Genomic DNA, 20841 nt, shown 5'->3' with positions numbered 1-20841 from the left:
TAATCAGCTTTATCCTTAAAAAGGTTTTTGTTATAGAGACCATGAGCGTTCTTGTTAGAATTTAATGTCTTTAATTACTGCACACCTTGTCATGGGTTATCCATTACATATTAAACACCCTTGTTGACTTGTACCATAGACTGTATTTGAAAATGGATGACAACATGTTAATGATAACCTTTGTTAGTGGACGGGACACAGGACACATCAAAAATGATTTTAGGAGTTTCTTACCACACTGAAAACACTAGTTTGTTTTTAATTGGATGCTATAAAAATGGGATCAAATGTTACGATTGGTGGTTGAAACGGACTCACAATTGGTTGTTCGTGTATCGGTGGGACCTCACTACCACCGATTATATCCAGAGAAAATGGAGACGCATGGTCCGTATGTAAATACAGTACCTGCAGTTTATTTAGTCCAATTGTATTGAAACAGTTTTCACTCTGAATGCTGGTCTGAAATACTGATCATACTCTACTGCCTATAAAAAGACATGAAACACAAACATGTGGTCTGATAATCTCATGTAGCTGAGAACAGAATTTCTTAATAGTTGTAATACTTCAATTTCAGTGCTGGTTGACTAGACGACACCAATTGTTACTGTGGTAAAATCGAATGTGGTTTAATACTACAGGCAATGCTCCTGAAGCTGGTACCTTGTCGGACATAAAACAGAACAGTAACTGGCACATCCGGATACACAACAACCCCACAAACTAACTTACAGAATGTGAACACATTATGGCAATTGCAGGAAAAAAATAAAAAATTGTGTCGAAATGTTTTTGATTTCATGATAATCTAAAGGATTATAACTTGCTTGTGTTGCCTTCTTTATTATGTGCAGATAAGCTTTAGCGATACAGTAGAAAAAGTACAAATGTAACAGTAACGGAGAACATTCCTTTCTTATCAAAAAGACAAATATCTGTCCAAAAGTCATAAATTATAACTCTATAAAAACTTGCTTATGATCTCTGCCATCCACATTTACAAACTGGACTTTGTGCCACCAACACAACATAAGCAACGTCGAGAAGTATGTTATTTGTATTTATAGTAATATTTTCTTTTACCTCAGTGGGGACGTATTGAAAAAAATAAATAAATAAATACAAATGTGCTTCCAAAATAATCAAGAGGTGGTTCATTTTCACATATAAAGAGGTATTTGTTACCTCTAAATAGGAAAATCGTAACTTTAACATTTAACAGTCTGACAAAAAAATATTCGGAATTTATGAAGAGATGGCAAAGCCGTGAACATATTGGACAGTTATGGAAACTAATCTGTCCCAATATTCTACAAGAATAGAATAAACTTCTTTTGTACTCAGAAGCCCATACTTCAGAAAATAAGTCAAATCGATGCATCTACCAACATCTGTCTGACAGCTGTGCGTGTACTGCCTTGCGTCCAGATGGGGGATGTATTGTGATGAGTCTGCGGCCCCAGTCAGCAGCTCCTACTTGGTCATGAGTAGATAGTTATGACCTCCCGACCGCCGCCTCTCACCAGCAGCACTCTCTCCAAGCCTTCAGTCAACACCTCCAAAAACTCCATATCTGAGGAAGCAGTTAAGGAAGTAAAAACCAAACAAACAATATTCTAGTGTAGCCCATCATCTTTTACAAAACTACGCCCAACCCTTGGGAGACTATGGCTCAGGAATTCAAAAGGGTTTTCCGCTAACCAGGAGGTCGGCAGTGTGATCTCAGTCTCCCCAATGCCATGTGCCGGAGTGTCCTTGGGCAAGATACTGAAACTCAACTTGCCCCTGTCAGCTGTGCTGCTAGTGTGTGAATGATGTGTGAATGAGTGAATAGCAAAACTGTAGTGTAAAGAGCTTTGAGTGGTCATCAAGACTAGAAAAGCATTATATTATATTATAAATGCAGCCAATTAGATTTTTGTTTTATCATATTAGCAAAGGATACAGTTCTCATCTCCGTCCGTGTCACGTGGCGGCCCCGGCATGTTGAGCAGCACTAATCGAGCATCATGGGACCTGTTGACTATCACCTCATTGAGCTTCACAGCTGTGTGCATTCGTCGCACATTGGACTGATCCCTGGAGGGCAGACAGAGGTAGAGACAGAGTCAACTTTTCAGCATTATGTATAAACAAGCACTCACTTTGTTAAAACTAAGAAAATATTCTACAAGTGAATGGGAAAACTAGGCAAGCGGCTCATTAACTCACGGCTTGAGGCTCATGAGTTCTCTGAAGTTCTCAGGGGCGTTGCTCCTGTTCCTTCTCTCAGCTTCACACTTCTCCCTCGTCCACGTCATCTGAACCTTCTCTGGAGGAGCCTCCACCACCTCCTCCTCCTCATCTGAATACAGACTTCCCATTCGCACTAGAGAGTGTCTGTCTTTTACCAGCTGGGCCTGCAGGGGTTAATGGGAATATTATGTGGCTTAGTTGTCAATACACTGTATGAACCCAACACTAATATCTATAATAGAGTTAATGCTGAGCAGGTTACATTTAGTTACCCACCTCTCTTTGTCTCTCTGCACTGGACAACCTCATCTGCCTCAACATCTGGGACCTCTGCTCCATCATTAACGTTCGCTCGTAGGTGTACGCTGAGATGTCACTGTCGTGCTGAAATGCCATTTGATAAACATAATTTCGGTGGTTAATATAACTGAAACATATTAGTCTGTTCACATGGACAGTGTTGCAGTATGAGTATGAAAATTCAGGTTCAAATATCTGAACTTCAAGGATTTTTCTCTTGAAACAAGCACATTTGAAGCATCCTGTGGAAATCAACTGACTTCTGGTTTTAGTTGAAATTCTTATAACGGAGTTAAAACGTAATTTATTGTTTTGGTCAAGAGCCAAAAATATATCTTCCCTTTTATTGAACTGAGTGAAGGTGTGTAAGAGGAGCCCTCACCATCTCCACCACCTCCACCTCAGCCTCGATTCTAAGCTGGTAAAGAAACGTGGCCAGATCTTTTTTCATCTGGATACTGTTGTCGTCCATCTGAGCCACAGTGAAGATGCGCATCATGCATTTCCTCCACACCTAAAATATAAAACAAACCATGTTGGTTTGACACAGCTGTGATACTATGACGTGCAATATTGAATACATGCAAGTATAATTACCTACTGCAGAATATAAGTTTCAAAAAGCAGATTTCTTCAAAATGGAAAGCTCAAAACTAACAGACTGTTCAAAAAGTATGTGAGTTTATGAACTGAAATTCACAATTTATATGCTTCAACAAGCAAACATTTAACAAACCACTTGGTAAAAGTACATTTACAAATTCTAAAGTAGCTTATTGAAAAGCTAAAAGTAGTTTATTGGGAAAATTCAGGAAACACAGTCATCTCACTTTGTGCTGTTTTAGCAGGAAAGGCAGCAACATTAGCATCCCTCCATCATGGACAATCCACCACACATCAATGCTGCCTTCTGTGAAGCGCTCATGGTTGCTCGGGTAGAAAGAGACATTTTTGGGCACCATCAGAGCAAGGTGGGCAGCTGTGGTGCAGCGGACTGTGTCTACATAGAGAGGAACATGGCAGAGACAGTAGTATTTTGTTTATATACTGGAACGTATAGATGAAAACTCATGCTGCGTCTCAAATCTAATTATTGAGTGAGTACACTCTTGAACACTGTTATGTGTTTTCAACAGGTTAGTGTTGGAACACAAAACTTAAGACACATTGTATTTTTTTCATCCAGAAAGTATATTCACATGAGATCTTTCAGTCCAATGGTGGCTTTGACTACAAGTTTAGAATATTGAGGTTCTTAAAACATTAGCATATAAACATAAAAAATGCACTTTCAGTCCAGTAAACATTGTGCAGTCAAAGCTTGATTTTGATAGCGGCCACTGACTGGCAGCTTACCTTGTAACATCCATGGTGATGCATAGATGCCTAGTGTTACCTCGATATAGATACCAGGACTAGTCATATAGACCCTTTAGTTGAAGAGATACACTCCATTCATTTGGAGAATGTTATTATCGAGCAGGAGCCTGAGAAAAGTGCCGTATTGCAAATGCCGATTTTGGCATTCAGGTACTATATCATGTCAGTATTATTACTGCGAGACTTACTGATAAAAGTTTTCCAGGCTCGAGGGTCCTCACTCTGTCTCCAGCCGTAGGGCCAGCCCATCACCACAGTGTTGTGCATCATGCCTCCTAGACCACAGGACTGGATCAGGTGCACAATGCCCTCACGCACCTTGGATGCCACCACGACCTGGCAGAAACCCTTGACCCGTTCAATCTCCATCATATTCTTTATAGCCTGGCAAAAAAAAGGTGGTTAGACTGAACATTAGTCCACGATCACAACAATATGTAGGTGGACATATTAAACAGTTATAAAGGATATACACATAATGCTTTTAAATGCCTAACATCAGACTCTAAACTCAGTTCTCCATCTTTGTTAAATCTAATTATAGTGACACTTGGCTCACAGTGAGTTTCAGATGAGTGCCTCTTTCAGCACATTTAACTAGCAGAAGAGATCCCTCTCTAGGTTTTACCTGTTCAGCTGCCTGCATCTCCCCATAGCTTTCCAGGAAGTTGCCCTGGACAACAGAGCCCACAATGGTCAGACCCTTTCCTGCCTTCAGCTGCGATGCAAAGGTGAGCAGTCGGGGGTATTTTACATGGAGGTCCTCATCCAGCTTCAGCAGCACCAACAGCTGCGGTCTGCAGAGGAGTGAGGTGTGTCACAGAGCAAATATGAGACAAAGGCCCAGGTCAATGATTCAGGTTTGCAAATACTTTTGTCGAAATACAGAAAAAAAACATTTCATTTGATGCAGTGCAGGAAGCATAGATCCAAAGATATTCAGCTATCAAAAAAAGACAAACAAAATATAGTCACTGTCCATTGAGGAACTGATGAAATGATGAGTTTCTGTCTGCTTGTGTACACATTCATTACATACACATATTAGTTATGCTAGTTTTATCAGTTAACAATATCTAATAAGTATATATAATGAATTTGTACACAATTAATACTTCTGAAAATACTTACATTCTGCTATTTTTTGTAAAATACCTGGAGGGTCAATAAAAAACAAAACAAAAGAGCAAAACATAATCTTGCTTTAAAAGATGAAATCTGATGTCCACACATCTTGGTTACATGTTACTGCTTCTATAGCATTTAAGTGACATTAATGTGTAAGTTTGTTAAACTGACCATGTGAGATACAGTCATATAATAATGTCAGTGAGTCCTCTTGTGAATGAACACACATATGTGAAAACACCTTCTACATCCCAACATGCCACTTGGCTCCTCAAAAACATTTGTGACATTCCGAGCATCTCCTGGAGGTGTAGCCGTACCTCCAGTTCTTGGTGTGCGGGGGTCCGACCTCCAGCCTCAGCAGGGCGTAGCGTGCAGCACTAAGGGACAGTCCTCTGATACCATCGCCCCACTCCTTCTCTGCTCTGTTATTGTTTTCAGTGAGAGAGACAGGAAGTGACGCTGATGTGGGAAAACATTAACTCAAAGTGGTCTTTTCTCAACCAGTGCTCCTCCAGAAATGCCAATGTCCTTGTACATATCAGAATCCACTGTAAGTTAAAGGCACATACCCCTGGTACTCAATGTATTTGTAGATCATCCCAGCGATGAACATGGCCACGATGGCGTAATACCAGGAAGAGATGAACATTAGAGCCAGACACATGCTCATGCCAAGGAAGGACAGAGCCCTGTGTGTGCATACCCAGAGCAGTAACATTATTTACATGTATGCACTGGTTTCATGAAGGTAATTGTAACATAGCTGAAAAGCTGGTCATTTGAATTCCTGACAGCCAGGAGAATTTAGGTATGGTGGAGATAGACCTGCACTCACCAGTGGTAATATTTAAACCTCGGCCTCCAGTTTGGCGTGCGTAACAGAGTCTGAACTGCACAGGCTAAGTTCACAAAGAGATAGCACATCAAGAAGAACCTGTTGAATAAACACAAAGAGGGTTTCACACAAGTTTGAAGTAGATATTCATATCATCAAAATGGCACATTATGAAATTCATGTCATATTTATTTGGCCTGTGTGCGTGTATGTGGGATTACATGGAAAGAATAGGAGCCACCATATCCAGCGAGGCGATGAGGATACCCAGCTCTGCTATGAGCCCAGTCAGCAGCAGTGCCCATGTCGGCTCTCCGTTAGTCTTTCCGTGACCAAAAACCTAAAACAAAACATGCAACATGCTTTACATGCTGCAATGCAAATCACCTTTTGTATTCTACATCTCTTTGTATTATACATCTGAATAATGCCTGCATGCAAAAAATACTTACCTGGACAACAAGCTGCATAGATTGTAACTTACCATATTCAAATCAAAAAAAGAACAGTGCACACTGTTGATCACGCAATTCCACAGTGTTAACTCACCCTGAGGAAAGGAATGATGTTGTCCTTGGCAATAGCCTGTAGAAGACGGGGAGCTCCAGTGAGGGACTGCAGGCCGGCCCCGACCGTGGAAAAGAAGGAACCGATCACAATAACCCACGGAGACGGCCAAGACAGGGTCCCCACCACCAGGTTTTTTCTCACAGCGTCCCCAAATCTGCAAGGAGTAATTTTACCATCGTTACATTTTACTTCTCACAAAACGTGGCTTGATAATCCTTGTAAACTACAGTAGAACCGAAATGAACTTACTTGTCCCTTAGGACTACTCCCTCAATACAAGACCCAAACAGGACAACAGAACTAAAATCTGAATAGAAAAGGTCAAGGAGCTGTAAATGTGATAAATAAATAAATAAAGATGTAACTCAAATCAGTTTTCTACTCTTTGTCTTATTGTGGTCACTGAAATAAGGATACAAACAAGTGATGTAGTGGTGATGGCTAAAATAGTTCCCACAGGGATGGACTTCTGAGCATCCCGCAGATCACCAGATCTGTTAGAGCCTGCCATGATACCTACAAGAAAATAAAGACAGAAATTGTTAAATGATGCCCCCTGCTGGCTGGATCTTTGCACCTGCACATCAATTTCACTTAGTATTTATTACCTTATGTAAAAATTACATTTATTGGTTTATCACACTGAATAAACAAATATATGGGTCTATCTTATAGTTTACAGCTTTATCAGGTCAAACACAGTATTTACACTCAAGCTGTTACAACAATAATACTTAAAACTGTTTTGTAAGTAATAATGTTGTCATTATACCTGTGGCAGATGGGAAGAAGATCCCCACCAGAAGTGTGAATGATGTAGCGATGTCTGCTGACGCATACATGCCAAAGTTGTCCATGGTGCCATGGGCGTCCACTGAATGAAGCCCCGCTTTCTCTAAGATCTGTCCTTTCTGCAGGTAGTTGCCCCACATGTTATCTAACAGTAAAAAAAAAAACAATGGAGGTGAATGGCATCAAATTGCTCAACATGTGTAATCATGAAGCAGGATAAGATTTGGCCATTTTATTTCCAGAAGTTACAGACAACCCACTGAGTCAAAAGATTGATTATTGATTATCAAAAATATGACAAATTGCGGCACAGTGTGTTATATGTCTGTAGTCTACTACTGTATCCTACCTCTAGTTTGAAACTTTTATTGCAGCAGCAGAATATAGTTAAGAGTTTGGCATCTAGGCTCCATTGAATTCATCACTTCCCCAGGTGTGATTACACATATAATTATATTAGTATAATGGGGAATGATGAGCAAATATCTTTAACCCGCCTGTCGCAGCCTACAGGCGGACACTGGGGTGGTGGAGGAGATAAAATCGACAGGCAGCACTACTGAGGCAGGGCAGCAGAGGCATTGACAAGCAAAAGGAGAGAGCTTGAATGCAGCTTAAACAACGTCAAATTGGCAGGGTGTGTAATATTTACAGTTGTGGAGGGTGAGGCATGTCATAGGACAGTTTGCTGCCTGAACTAGCTCGCAAGATTCGCTCCATTAATTATATACATATATATACTAGTCCATTTACCACTGATAATCCCGCTACCCAGTCCGGGGATGCCCTGTATCTCTGTCACATTGTTCTGGATGAAGTAGTCATCACACTGAGCGCTGCTCGTGTTCTCGGCCAAGCAGAACCTGTGCCACAGCTGACTGGGCACGCTGATGTTGCCCTCCATCACGGTCTTAGCGCACACGTCGAAGCGATCTCTCACCAAAGTCCTGTTTCCTAACATGCAGATCCTGCAACGATGACATGGACGAAAGGAGGAAATGTTTCTTTAGCCAAAATTAATTCCATCATCATCATCATCATCATATAACTCTCCACAATCACAACCAATGGTTAATTTACACACACTGCTATTGTTTTAAATAAATCCACAATCCATATATTGGGTTGTAATAGAGAAGTTACACTTGAAGATACAATAATATTAGTAAAGACAATGCTATCACATTTTCGTTCAAACACACCTCCCCTGCAGACTTACGAGAATTCTGGCGGATGAGTCATGGATTTGATTGCCCCGGCGTAGATAGAGACAATTGAGATAATGACACAGGCCAGGAAAAGAGAGGCCAATTTGTTGACATATTTGACTCCCACAAAAACCACCACAGCCATCAGGGTGAGGCAGATGGAACCGTAGACTCGCATGTTGTTCAGCATGGCACTGTCACCCCCAAGGGGGTCTGTTGCATGAAAGATGGCCGCCTGGGGGAACAGATATTTCTACATGTAGAAAAAAACCCAGAAGATTTAAGTTAATGCATGTGTGTGCGTATGTATATATCCATACAACTTGACCTGGAATGACACAATGAAGTAAGACTTTAACACACTGACCAAGAAGATTTCAATGGCACCCAGTATGTACATGGCAGAAGCAAAGGTGGTGCCCAGGTAGAAGCACAATCCCACAGCTCCTCCGAACTCTGGGCCGAGGGAACGTGAGATCATGAAATAAGCTCCTCCAGCTACAAAAAAAAAACCAATCTGTTAGATACAGGAAGCCACTGAAAATGTCAAGTTTATAACTGCATGCATTGCATTCAGCAATGAGTTTCTGCTGCCCCCAAGTGGAAGAATGTGAAAATAGAAACTATAACATCTTATTTTTGCAGAGCAGATATGATGGAAGTGAAGATGCGAAGTAGTTATCTGAAAAACTCAGATTACTTAGTTCTGTATTCATTTTTGGCAAAAACAAGCAAAAAGACTATTGAACAGTATTTGTGGAAATTATACAATAGGTGCATGATAATTGTAACATAATTTTGTAATCTTTTTTTTTAAGTATTTCTGTCTTGTTTTCTTTTTTGTTATTTTCCCCATTTCCTAGAATTCTAACTACTCTTATTATCCATATTATACACAGGTTGTCCCTGCGCAGCAACCAAGGGTTGTGAAGTAAAACAGTAAAAACTGAAAAAGCACTGTAGTATTTTTTCTACACGTGTACAACATATTGCTGCATTTTCTTTAATAAAGCGTTGTTTTAAAAAGGATAAATGTAAGACGAGGGGTTAATACAGAACAGGTCCCAAGAATTACCTGGAACGACACCATTAGTAGCAATGGCACTCATTGATATGGCTGTGAGCATTGTCTGTGAAGAAAAGAGTTAAATATAAGACATTTGGAAAATGACACAAATGCGGACGTCATTTCAACTTGTGGGTGTAACGTTAATTTACAGTGATCAAGCTGAGGCCGAGCCCAGCTTCTATCTAAAAGAAGACACATTTAGCATAAGTAGCTTTAGGTGATGAGAGACCACTGGGTGAAGAAAACACAAGTCAAAAGCACATTCTTTTGCCTTAAACAGAGTCCCTGCTGCTGCTTGTGCAACAGTGTGGATTCTATTGACTGATTTGGCAATAAAAGCTGGCTCTTGTCCCACATTGTTGGTGGCGGAACGTGTGTGTGCGTGTGCGTACAGCATGTGTGCGCATACTAACACAGGAGCAGCACATGAGAACGATCAGGAGGGACTGCATGATGCCAGCCATCCCGACGATCCACGTCAGCCGGAGAAAGAGAATGACACCGAAGATGTTCTGGAGACACGGCAGGTAGACTCCCATCAGGGTGCCCATGTTGGGGGACTGATGGAAAGACAGAGGGGGAGGGGGAGAGAGAGAGAGTATTGAGCATGACATTTCCGGAAACAAGTGTATCGATCATTAGCATTGATTGATGTACTTTTTAAAAGGTCATTCACTCGTGTTATCTGCTCTTTGCATGTATCCAGCTCTTAAATGGGCACAGTGTGACTGCAGAGGGTGAAAAGGCAGAAGCAATCCATCAACAAGTCTTAATAGAAAACTAGAAGTTGGATGGTGAGGCGGGGAGAAGGCTGGGGGAGGAGGATAAAATTACTAAAACTGGAGAAAAACAGTCTCATAGTGTCCCTCCTGACCTTGGGGGTCTTCCTACGTGAGGCCTCAGTGCTCTCCTCCTCCTCGTGCTCCTTGGCTCCCTGGGTGATGTTGGTGTAGTTGACCAAGCGGCTGAGCAGAGAGGAAACCTTTGGCCGGATGTCCAGCTCTTCCTGAAGAAACAAGCAGGACAAAAGTTTTAATAATGAGTTTGGTTTTGGTCTGCTGTCAGACAGAAATATTGGACAGTAAAAGTAACAGACCTCAAACAACGCCAGGTTCCTGTCATAGAAATCATTCCTCTTGCTCGCAGCATCGCCGCTGTTGAGAAATGGACTGTCTTCTTTATGACTCCCATGTCCTGTTGCAGAGAGGAATAAAATACTTAAGGGTAAGAAAAACAAATACGTTCTCTGGCAAAACAACAGTTTGAGCTTTAAGACCAAACAAATAGATATTTCCCAGCCAATAAACCAGACAGACATGGTTCTTAAAGACATTATGGAGACATCTTGATAACACGCAAGTGCTTCATCAAGTGCTGCATCAAGTCAATGTGCATCATGTTACAATAACAGCCAGACTTAAATGGTAAGTATTGCTGCTTCAGAGGCCTCTCTAACATTTATTCATCCATTACAACACCTATCCTTTGAGGGACCACACTGGAGAAGTCGCCAACGCATCACAGGGTCAACATAGAGGGACATTAACACTCACATTCACTATAGGGGGAAGGATTTGAGCTAGAGGTGACAGTGGTGTGTACTGTCCCACCATGCCACCCCTCAACAGGAAACAGGAAAAAGTTGGGGTGAGAGGGATGCTGACTTCATTTTGTATTATATAATTTATTAAAAGAGGCAATCCTCTCCTTAAAACTTGAACTGATAACGATTTGGCAAAAAGGTCCACAATATCATCCACGTGTAGTATTTGGTAAAATCATGTCCCAAATAAATTACAGCGTCAAAGATTTGGAACAAATTTAAAAAAGCCACTTAATTTATAGAAAAATATCTATGTAATCAAACCAAACATGCAGCTTTACTATGATAAAATCAGCACTTTTGCAAAGTAATTAATAAAAACAAAGTCAACAGGGACAATACAACTCCAGTTGTTCCCTGGCAAATTCTTTTCAATGTTCAATCAGCTTTTAATTGTTAGTGTTAATCATAAATTAACACACAGCGAAGCTGCAGTGAAAGGCCAAAAACAAACCAAAGCAGAGTTCAGGTGATAAACAAACATAATTAGATTTTACTCCCATTAACTTCTGCTTTGAAAGAAAAGAACCAATCATGCTGACATGAGAACAGTGCCTAGTGAAATCATTGCACGCAAACTTTAAAACTCACATTCACAGCCACGCACAAACCCGATTACCTTGAAATGACCTAGCCTTGGTTTATTGGAGCATATTAACTTCAACAGTGGCATCTCGAAAAGCCAAATTAATCCTGCAACAAAAACTCTGCCAGTTTACCGATTGGGCATGAAGCAGAAACATATTCTCAAATGTGGTGAAAATAAACCTATTTACTGTCAGTGACTGGGTTGAGCTTCAGTGTCAGTCTTCACTCACCTGTGCTGTGCGTCTTGCTGCAGCAGGTATCACTGTGGCTCAGCATAGCTACAGTATGCTCTGTGTGCCGACTACAACAGAGCAACTCTGTGCTCCAGTCTGGCCAAACTGTCGATTACTATCCAGGACACCCAGTCACCCAGGGTGAGCACTCATTCAGGGGCCTGATCTAACACATGGTGTGGTGAGGGGGGGTGGAGAGTGGAGGGTACAGTGCTAATTTACACACACACACACACACACACACACACACACACACACACACACACACACACACACACACACACACACACACACACACACACACACACACACACACACACACACACACACACACACACACACACACACACACACACACACGCGATTTTGTTATTAGAGCCATGGGTTGGGTTGACGGTATCTCACAGAGGTGCAGTGTCTGTATTCCTTCATGGTGCAGTCTGCATGTTTAGTCTGGATATATCTGGATGTAGCACTGGCAAACTGAATGTTGCTTTAAGCAAAACAATTATATTAACTTTTGTATGATTGTAGGTAACATAATGATGTTTAATGTCTTCATGTCTTCATCACTGAGGAAAGCATGTGTTTCAAAAAATGTTAGCAGGATGCAAAAAGCTCCGAATCAAAGGGTATCGAGTTAAAAAGCTACTTTAAATCTTTAACATCTCTTTTTTTAATAAAAAAGGTGATCAGTTGGAACTTGGAGGCTAAACTGATTATTTGTCTTTCCAAACCCTGACAAATAATACAGCTGGAGATTAGCAATGTCCGGGAAGATAAATAATGTCAACACTGTCCTCTGGTGTAATTTTGCCATCAGCGGAGTGGGATAAAAATGCAACATCTGTATTTGAAGCAACAATGAAGGGAGACTAACAGACGAGAGAGAGGCACTGATTTATAGACAGAGACAACAGAGATCTTTATATATCTATTCTATTCAGATGGATGTTGTGAGAAATTCTCTACTGACAGCTGACAGGAACTATAACTCAATCACTGCTGCCTCAAACCCAGTTTCGTTTCCAACTTACCTTCGAAACTAATAAACTTCACATCAGAGTGGGCTGAGGAGACGGTGGGGGTCTGCTGTTAATAACCTCACATTAAATGTCTAATTAAAAAGATGGAAGATTAGCTGGCCTGTTATGGAGGCAGGCAAGAGTCGTGCTGTGAGCACAGAACAGCAGCGAGGCTTTGCAGCGACGTGTCCCATCACGTGCGTGCCTGTACCAAAACAGCCACAAGATCAAAGACAGTGTCTCACAATCGCTTTTACAGGAGGGTGTGTACGGCTTTTACTTTTGCAGACTTTACCTACATTAGTGTGGGTATGAGCATTTAAGAATTAAGTATATACAGTATATTTAAACTCATCATCATGGCACAGATTTTGTTTAGGTTTCTGTAGCTAAATCTGTGTTTCATTCAAAACAACTCACACTTGTAAAGTTACTGTTATTTTCAGTGAGGTCTGAACAGTCGAGAAAAGAAGAGCATGTGATGCCAAGCGAATAACTATCCAGATTGTGGATGTGAATACACAAATCTGGGCAAGATTTGGGGGCCGGAAGCCTTCTTGTTTCTGTTTGTAGTTTGACCTTGAGCAGGTAAACAATCCCACACTATAAATACAGCAAACCATCATAGATTTGTCTACCACCTTTAAATTCTAGCCTTAGTCCAACATCAAATAAAACAAAACTCCACAGCAAATGTTGAAGTTGTTAAAGTTTGCCTGTGTGTGTTACTTGTTAGGATATAATATATTTCTAAATGGATCAATTACCTGTGAAGATGCTGGGCTGTCAAGTCTATTCAAAGTGCGAAGTTCATGACTTGACAGAACAAAAACAAATTTCTCAGGTCAAAGCTACAAAGACTAAATCATTATGATTCATGATGTGTCATAGGTCCAACAAACAACTTCCAGAAATCAGCTCCTGCAGCAACAGGTCATGAAGTTCACTCGGTGTAGATTGCAGTATACTTGGCTTAGATGTTTGGAGCATTCAAGAGTATATTTTCCAAATGAACATCTAAAAAAGCTAAACATTCACGAGAAAAGAAACTTGACCCTAATGTGTCTGCACTTTTCAAAGCCGATTAGACATGGAAAACAATATCGCTGTCCATTAAGTGCACAGGGTTTTAGAAAGCCTCTAAACTTCCTCTTTAATAAACATTTAAGACTTAATACTGTGGTTGAGAAGTTGTGCGGCTTAGCTCTCTCTGCTGTGCAGTTAGTCGACAGGAATGTTGGAGTGAATGCTGGTGTTTGGACGTGGTGTGTGCATCTCTATGTGTGTGTGGTCTTGGTATTTGTCATGTTGTGGAGACCTAAATGTGTTTACATGCTTACATTACGGGGACTTGTCATGTGTATGGAGACAAAAATCAATTTTACATAAAAAAGGTCATTAAGATTAAGGTGAGGATGTGTTTAATGGTTAGGCAATGATTAACTATAGTTAAGGTTAGTGATAAGATATGAATTGTGGTTAGGGTTGGGTAAAATATAGTCATGGTTAACATTAGGAATAAGGTTTTGGTAAGGCTGTGTGTGTATGTGTGAGAGGTAGAGACAGTGAAAGAGACTATATGTACATATCCTCTGCTACTCCCTGGCCTGTGGCAATGAGCAGTTTAATTTAGTGACAGCAATAGGCCGGTGTTAGCTGTAGTGGTCATCTTTCATGCAGGGAGGCATCAGAGCGGAGCAGCGAGATGCTAACCTGCTGAGCCGTGCAGCAAAACATATTAGCTTTGATGTGCGCTAATGATGAGAAAAGGACGGCAGCTCAGTCTGATTACCTAAGGGGGTGAAGGTGAGTGGAAAGATGTGATCGTGCAACAGACTTTCAGAAAAACACAAATTAACTAAATGTCAAAGGGTGTAACACTAATGACTGAATGAACTGAAATTGTGGTTTGTACATTAGAATTTATCTGCAAAACTGTAGGGTACAGATGCACTGAATGATTGTGGACAGATGTGTGTGCATGTATCAAGTTTAGGTGCTACACAACAAATTGCGTTGTACAAATCTGTGCAATGACAATAAAGCTTTCTAATTCTAAAAGTGTGTCTCGCTATAGAAACACAAAACTACTACATTCAAATGCTACAATTTCCAACAGTCTTCACCCCAATATTTTCTGTTACATTCTTGTTAACAAGTGTCAGAAAATGTCAATTTTGTCAAAACGTTTTCACCATGGGCCCAAGTAATAGTATAGTAATAATAGTAATAATCACATATGCTTGTACATTACAAGTATTTATGTTTACCCATGTTTTGCTGTGTTTGCAGTGTATTGACCTCTGTGTAGTGTCTGGCAGTGAAGAAGAACCTGCTAGACCCAAGACACTGAATATACCCTATTGCTTGGCTTTCCTCAGGAATAGAACAGGAGTACTACATTGGAACAAAACAAAGTCTGAGCTGCTCTCTTTGCCTTAACTCATTTTTATGGGAATGATCAGAATAGATGGCAGATGATTGGATATCAAATTGTCTGCAGTTATATTTACAGAAAATTAACTACTGTAAATGTATTACTATTAAGGGTTGAATGTGTGCGTGTGTGTATATGTTTGTGTATGTTTGTCTGCTGCTATCAGAACTTGTTACAACCCCATCATCGCCTCCACATTTCTGCCGCACCACAGAGTTTATCTGTTATCCGTGTGGCATGCCAGACAGCAGGACAGGAATGGCCACCCTGAATTAGAGAGAAAAATGCTAAGCAGCATTCTCTAAATCCTCCACCCATTACACAAGGTCCTCCGCACCTGTTTGGTTTAAGGTCAGTACAAAAGACATGTTTTAAGTGGTGTTCTATTGCTGCTGTATTGTGTTCATTACAATAAAAAATGGAATATGACTAGTCATTTAATATCAGGATCCAGTTGTCCCTTGTAAGAAGCAAACCTCAGCTCAAATAGTCCCACTGTAACTGTCCAGCAACAAATGGCACTCAAACAAAGTTAGCTAGTAGCTTGTAATCGCAGAGCAGCTTTCAGCAGCTAAAGATCCAGGTGTTATTTTCCACAGCTGGTGGAGACCAAAGCAGAGACGCAATGAAGCAAGAAACAAGCTGGGTGTGGAAGAACTAACTGTTTGATTATACATTCCCTATAACAACTTTATTAAAAGGACCAGTGAGTAATATTTAGTGGCTTCTAGTGAAGTTGCATATTACAACCAACTAAAAACTCATTGCTTGACCCTCCTCCTCCAGGCATGTAAGAAAATCATCATGTAACATAAACATGCAAAGGACACTGTCTACAGCCATTACACTTTGTCCCTTCTGGGCTACTGTAGAAACATGGCAGTGCAACATGGCAGACTCTATGGAAGAGGATTGGTTACAGAGGTAAATAAAAAGAGCTCACTCCAAGACAACGAAGGCAAAATCATTCTTGGTTTCAGGTAATTATACACTAATCAGAATATGTTATTATTATAGTGTACTCAACTTCTGCCAATAGATTCCCCTGAATCCTACACCCTGGACCTGAAAGATGTCAATGTTGTGTTTACAGCTTGTTCCTGTAGACACAAAATTAATGAATGCAGATTCAAAACACACAAAATCTCATTAAGTTCATGAAAGATTCATTTAATATTGTTATTGTGTAATATCTATGTTTGTTTTTAGGTATCAGGAATACACTAGAACCCCAAAGGTTACTAGAAAATATACAGGGCTGGATATGTGTGGGTTATATTATACAGGTTTAGTTTATTTATTTTTTGGACATTGGTTGGCTTGTCTGGACTAAATAGCAGTAAAGGAGAGAAAATATGGTCTGTTACTCACTTTTCCTCAAAGATTTTTGAAACCCTCATAAATCTTAGACAATGGCATAAAAATAGTAGGATTTTACAATTGGCCAGGCAAGACATCATGTAAACTGATGATCTTTAAAACAGGCTGCTATACTTGCCACAAAACTCCACAAATGTCAATTACTTTCAAATCATACTTTCTGAAAAATGAAAAAAAAGTTGGAGCACATGAACAGAAAGGTGCAGGTTGTTTCAGGGTGGTTGCTCTTGCTCAGGAGTGCAGAGCTCCTTCAATGACCACAGTGTTCAGTCTGGTCCTGTGCTTAACAGAGCTGAGTTCACAGCCTGAGACAGACTCTGCTCTGTGTCATTTCCTCCATGTTGCAAACGTCACGCTTTTGCTTCAACACACACACATGTACCACGCTCACAAACCCACCACTCCCATGATGAAATCATCAAGGACACGCACCCACTTTTAGACTATTACCACTGGGACTACTTTCCCACCCAACCTTTTCCCCCTTGTTACCACCCCTGACATTGCTTGTAAATGCAATCAACTACCAGTTTAGTCTCTGAAACATAATGGAAACCAACCCTGTGGACTCTCCACATTCATCACAGACTTGTTTCTTCCTTCACCTCCCAATGTCCAACATATGCTCATCCTTGTAACTGTCCACTAAATGTATTGGTTGTTGTTTTCGGACTACAGGAAGTGCTCCTCGGGTGGGATGGAGCGAGTTGTGAAAGCAGGAAGACAGGGGAGAGAGCACCAGCAGCAGGCCTGTAGGAAAAACTCACCCAGAAAACTTGCAGGGTTATTTTAGGACATCTGTTTTTCTCCCTCTGTCATCAAAGCCTTTTAAAGGGGTATAGTCCAAAGTTCTGCTCCAACCACATGTGAGCCACTGTACTTTTAAACACTTCTGCTTGTTCGATCTCTGAAGGGTTTTAACTCTGTGTGTTTCTAATGTTGAAAATGTCATTCAGCTCTTAAGGCTGACATGCATGCATTCCAGAAATATACAAGCCAACAGCTAGGTCAACATGTGCTGAGATTCCTTCTTTGTTATGCTTCAAATATCAGCTCTCTTAAGCCCAGTGGCTCCTTGAAGCACAGATCGTTGGACAGTTTTTCTGTAAACTGATGCTCTCATATATAAATAAAGTGGCAAAGTCGATGTGAGAACACAGCAGGGGATCCCCCGCTGGATTTACTGCAAGATGTAAAATTAAAAAACAAATGTCTCTTTGTGAAAAAGTGGTGACACATGTAGAGGACGCAGACAAAGATGTTAAATGCGCTTGTAGTGATGATGAGTCTGAAAACGGCTCTAAATAAGTCTTTAATCGTGAACTTAGGTGCTTTCTGATGTTATTCAGTAGTAGGGAGCGAAGACTGCTAGACTGTTTGTAATGTTTAAATGAACGGCCTTTCAGTTTGTAGCTTTGTTACCAGCCCAGCCTTCTGTTAGCCTGCTTAAGCGTGGGCGCTTCTTTTGAAGACCACGCCTATGCAAGTCTTTAAAAAAAAAAGAGAGAAGTTACTTATAAAAACAACTCCCAACTTGGTTCCCTTGCTCAGCCCACACAAATCAGTGCTGCGTGCCCTCACATAATCCAACCCGGTGGCTCCAAAACTCGCTCCTCTCCTCGTTTGCCCTCCGTCCTCTTTCCGATCTCTCTTTTTTTTTCTTGCACTGATACAGTGGAGACACAAGAGAGTGACACTGTGAAGCAAGCACAGGCAGAGGAGTGAGGAGGGACAGATCTGCTCCTGTGTTATTGAGCGGCCAATCTTCTGTGAAAAGAAATCCACCCCTGGCACAAAAGAGAGCTCCATCTTTTGTTGCGAGAAACCACTTGAGGCCCTTTTTCTAGTTGCAACGGTGGCGTGACCCCCTCCCTTACCCAACCCCAAAACCCCCGTTGTGTCTCTCCCACATGGTTCTCACACTTTTCATTGTTTTCACTTTCTGTCCAACAGTTTATTTTTCAAGGCTTAGGAAGAAAAGAAAACACCTTCAAAACCATTAAAAAGTGCTGTACCTCAAGTGAGCTGTCAAAAACAGACCTGTCTGCTGTGGGAAAACTGCTTCTGGCCCTGAGGGATTGCCATGGTAACCATACAACCAGCTGTTCAGGAGGCTCTCAGGACAAAGAAAAGCCTCTCCATGCTGTGTTGGGTACAACTCATGAACTAGCACTTTAAGAACATATTCTTCCAGCTTCAGCACTTTCCACGTGAGTCACTTTGAGTTAAGAGATGAAATTTGAAGTTGTGGGACTCACCATCAGAGCTGACAGTATCTTGATGATCATGGTTTTCCTGCCCAGTGTCCCTGTAATCCACCCAGTTGATCCCCTCCAGGCTGTCGTAGTTGGACTGAGCCTGGTCCTTCACTGGCACCACAGTGAAGTGAGGCATGTTTTCATCACTCTCCTCTGCGTCCCCAGCTCACACTCAACATAGCAGGCTAGCTGTTAGCCCGCTGAAGCTCAACTCCCACTAATGGCAACTACATTCCACTACACTGCGCTCACTTCCTCTGAAGAGTATTATCATATTCCCCACCCACAGGCCAGCCCCTCCTGGACGGCTGTTTAGTGTGTGTGTGAACAGGATGGGCACAGAGGTCTCTGGGAGTCTTCTGGAAAGAAAGACACACACACACTCACGCTTCTATGTAAGTGAGACATAATACAGACCCTAGCTCCTTACCCTAACCATCCAAAATAAATGCCCAACTCAAACCTTAAAACCAAGTCTAACCCTCAAACAGTCCATTGAAAAAGTTAGTACTGAGCAAATTGTCCTCACATTCCAAAAATGTCCTTACTCTGTAAGGTCTATGCTTAAATAGGTCCTCACAAAGATATAAATGCAGGAACACACATACTCCTGTGAACTGTGGATGCAGAGTTTGAGTCATGCACAGCGAGAGGGTTGGAGAGTGCATGGTGACCCCCCTCTCTGATGTCTGTGTCACACTGACAGTCACTGAGTAAAGCTCATTTGTTCAAGGTTCACACAGACAGTCTTCTGTGAGTGTGAACATTTGCCAATACACACACACAGAGCAACGTGTCAGTTTGGGGAAAAAATCCAATTACCTTGGAGAAGAGGAAATAAAGGGGATGTAAAGACTCTGACCTCGTTATCAATCACAGCTTTTTCAACATTTGCCTTGTCATCCATTAAATGACAGTAAATGGATGTTAAGTGAAATATAATATGTAATTGTGAGGGTTTACAGCTGTTGAAGCTGTGAAGAAGCAGCAGTGAATGACAGCAACATCACTCTCAGAGGGTGACGTTGACCCTCCTCTTTCCAGGAACAGTAGCTACACTCAAACCATTAAAGCAGCAGATTAAAGGCTACGTCAAAAGGCTGTTATTAGGAGTCCTGTTTGAGGCTGACATGCTGCTACTGCCCTTTTTGGATTGACGAGACTTTGTAAACTAATATATGGGTTTTTCCTTTGTTTTAGAAATGCCTATTTGAAATATGACATTGGAAAATAATTATCCACTTCTTTTCCTTGTCTGTTTTGTTCATGGTGGGACAGGAACATAAGCACATTATGAATTTAATTTGGTTGCGCTTTTACGGCCCTGACCCACGATAAATAAAAGGCATCGTCTTTTTCTTCTATTCTCTTCAAACAGATTGTTTTGCTGGTTGAGCAAAGACGCGAGATGCCATCAACCAAAGAAGGTTATTTCCTAGATTGATGAACTCATGCAGCGCTGAGTGCGAGTGAGGGTCAGTGAGCAGCAGGCAGGCCGAGGCTGACACACCCCTTTCTTCCACCACAATGACTCAGTTTTGTGGAGAGGCATGTAAGCAGGAGGGGCAGGCCCCAGGAAACATGAGGCCCACATGGGGCAGCTTGTTTACAGCACAGAGAGACGACTGATAGTAAAAGGCAATGTGAGGTGAAAAAGTACTATAAAGGCTCTCACAGTGATCCTGGTTCTAACACTTCCAAGACTGAGGTCACAGATGGCATCAGTGGTGGCCGGCCAATAGAGGGTGCTATGGCGCTGCCCCACCACTCACCACATTACCCTTGAATAAGACA

The 20841-nt window shown here is 41.3% G+C and overlaps 1 protein-coding gene across 2 annotated transcripts; it reads right to left on the bottom strand.

Annotated features, from left to right (window-relative positions):
- Positions 1-387: 387 nt before the first annotated feature.
- Positions 388-19340, bottom strand: slc12a4 (solute carrier family 12 member 4). Of its 2 annotated transcripts, none has more exons than XM_020079957.2 (24): positions 19048-19340; positions 10620-10717; positions 10398-10529; positions 9937-10083; positions 9530-9584; positions 8822-8952; positions 8466-8707; positions 8000-8214; positions 7227-7391; positions 6872-6970; positions 6704-6761; positions 6434-6608; positions 6106-6224; positions 5885-5983; positions 5619-5738; positions 5367-5471; positions 4547-4715; positions 4107-4302; positions 3369-3538; positions 2921-3052; positions 2515-2622; positions 2215-2402; positions 1949-2082; positions 388-1576 (listed from the first exon to the last, which is right to left on the bottom strand). In XM_020079957.2, the coding sequence occupies exons 1-24, from the start codon at positions 19181-19183 to the stop codon at positions 1485-1487; spliced, it is 3285 nt and encodes a 1094-aa protein (XP_019935516.2). In that variant the 5' UTR covers positions 19184-19340; the 3' UTR covers positions 388-1484. The 2 variants fall into 2 exon arrangements, with proteins under 2 accessions (XP_019935516.2, XP_069372519.1); XM_069516418.1 differs by lacking the exon at positions 19048-19340 and adding an exon at positions 11945-12081.
- Positions 19341-20841: the final 1501 nt, after the last annotated feature.

The sequence above is a fragment of the Paralichthys olivaceus genome, chromosome 1, assembly GCF_024713975.1.
Source record: "Paralichthys olivaceus isolate ysfri-2021 chromosome 1, ASM2471397v2, whole genome shotgun sequence".
Lineage (NCBI taxonomy): Eukaryota > Metazoa > Chordata > Actinopteri > Pleuronectiformes > Paralichthyidae > Paralichthys > Paralichthys olivaceus.
Note: the sequence above shows the minus strand (reverse complement) of the source record. Positions and strands in the feature narration are given on the sequence as shown.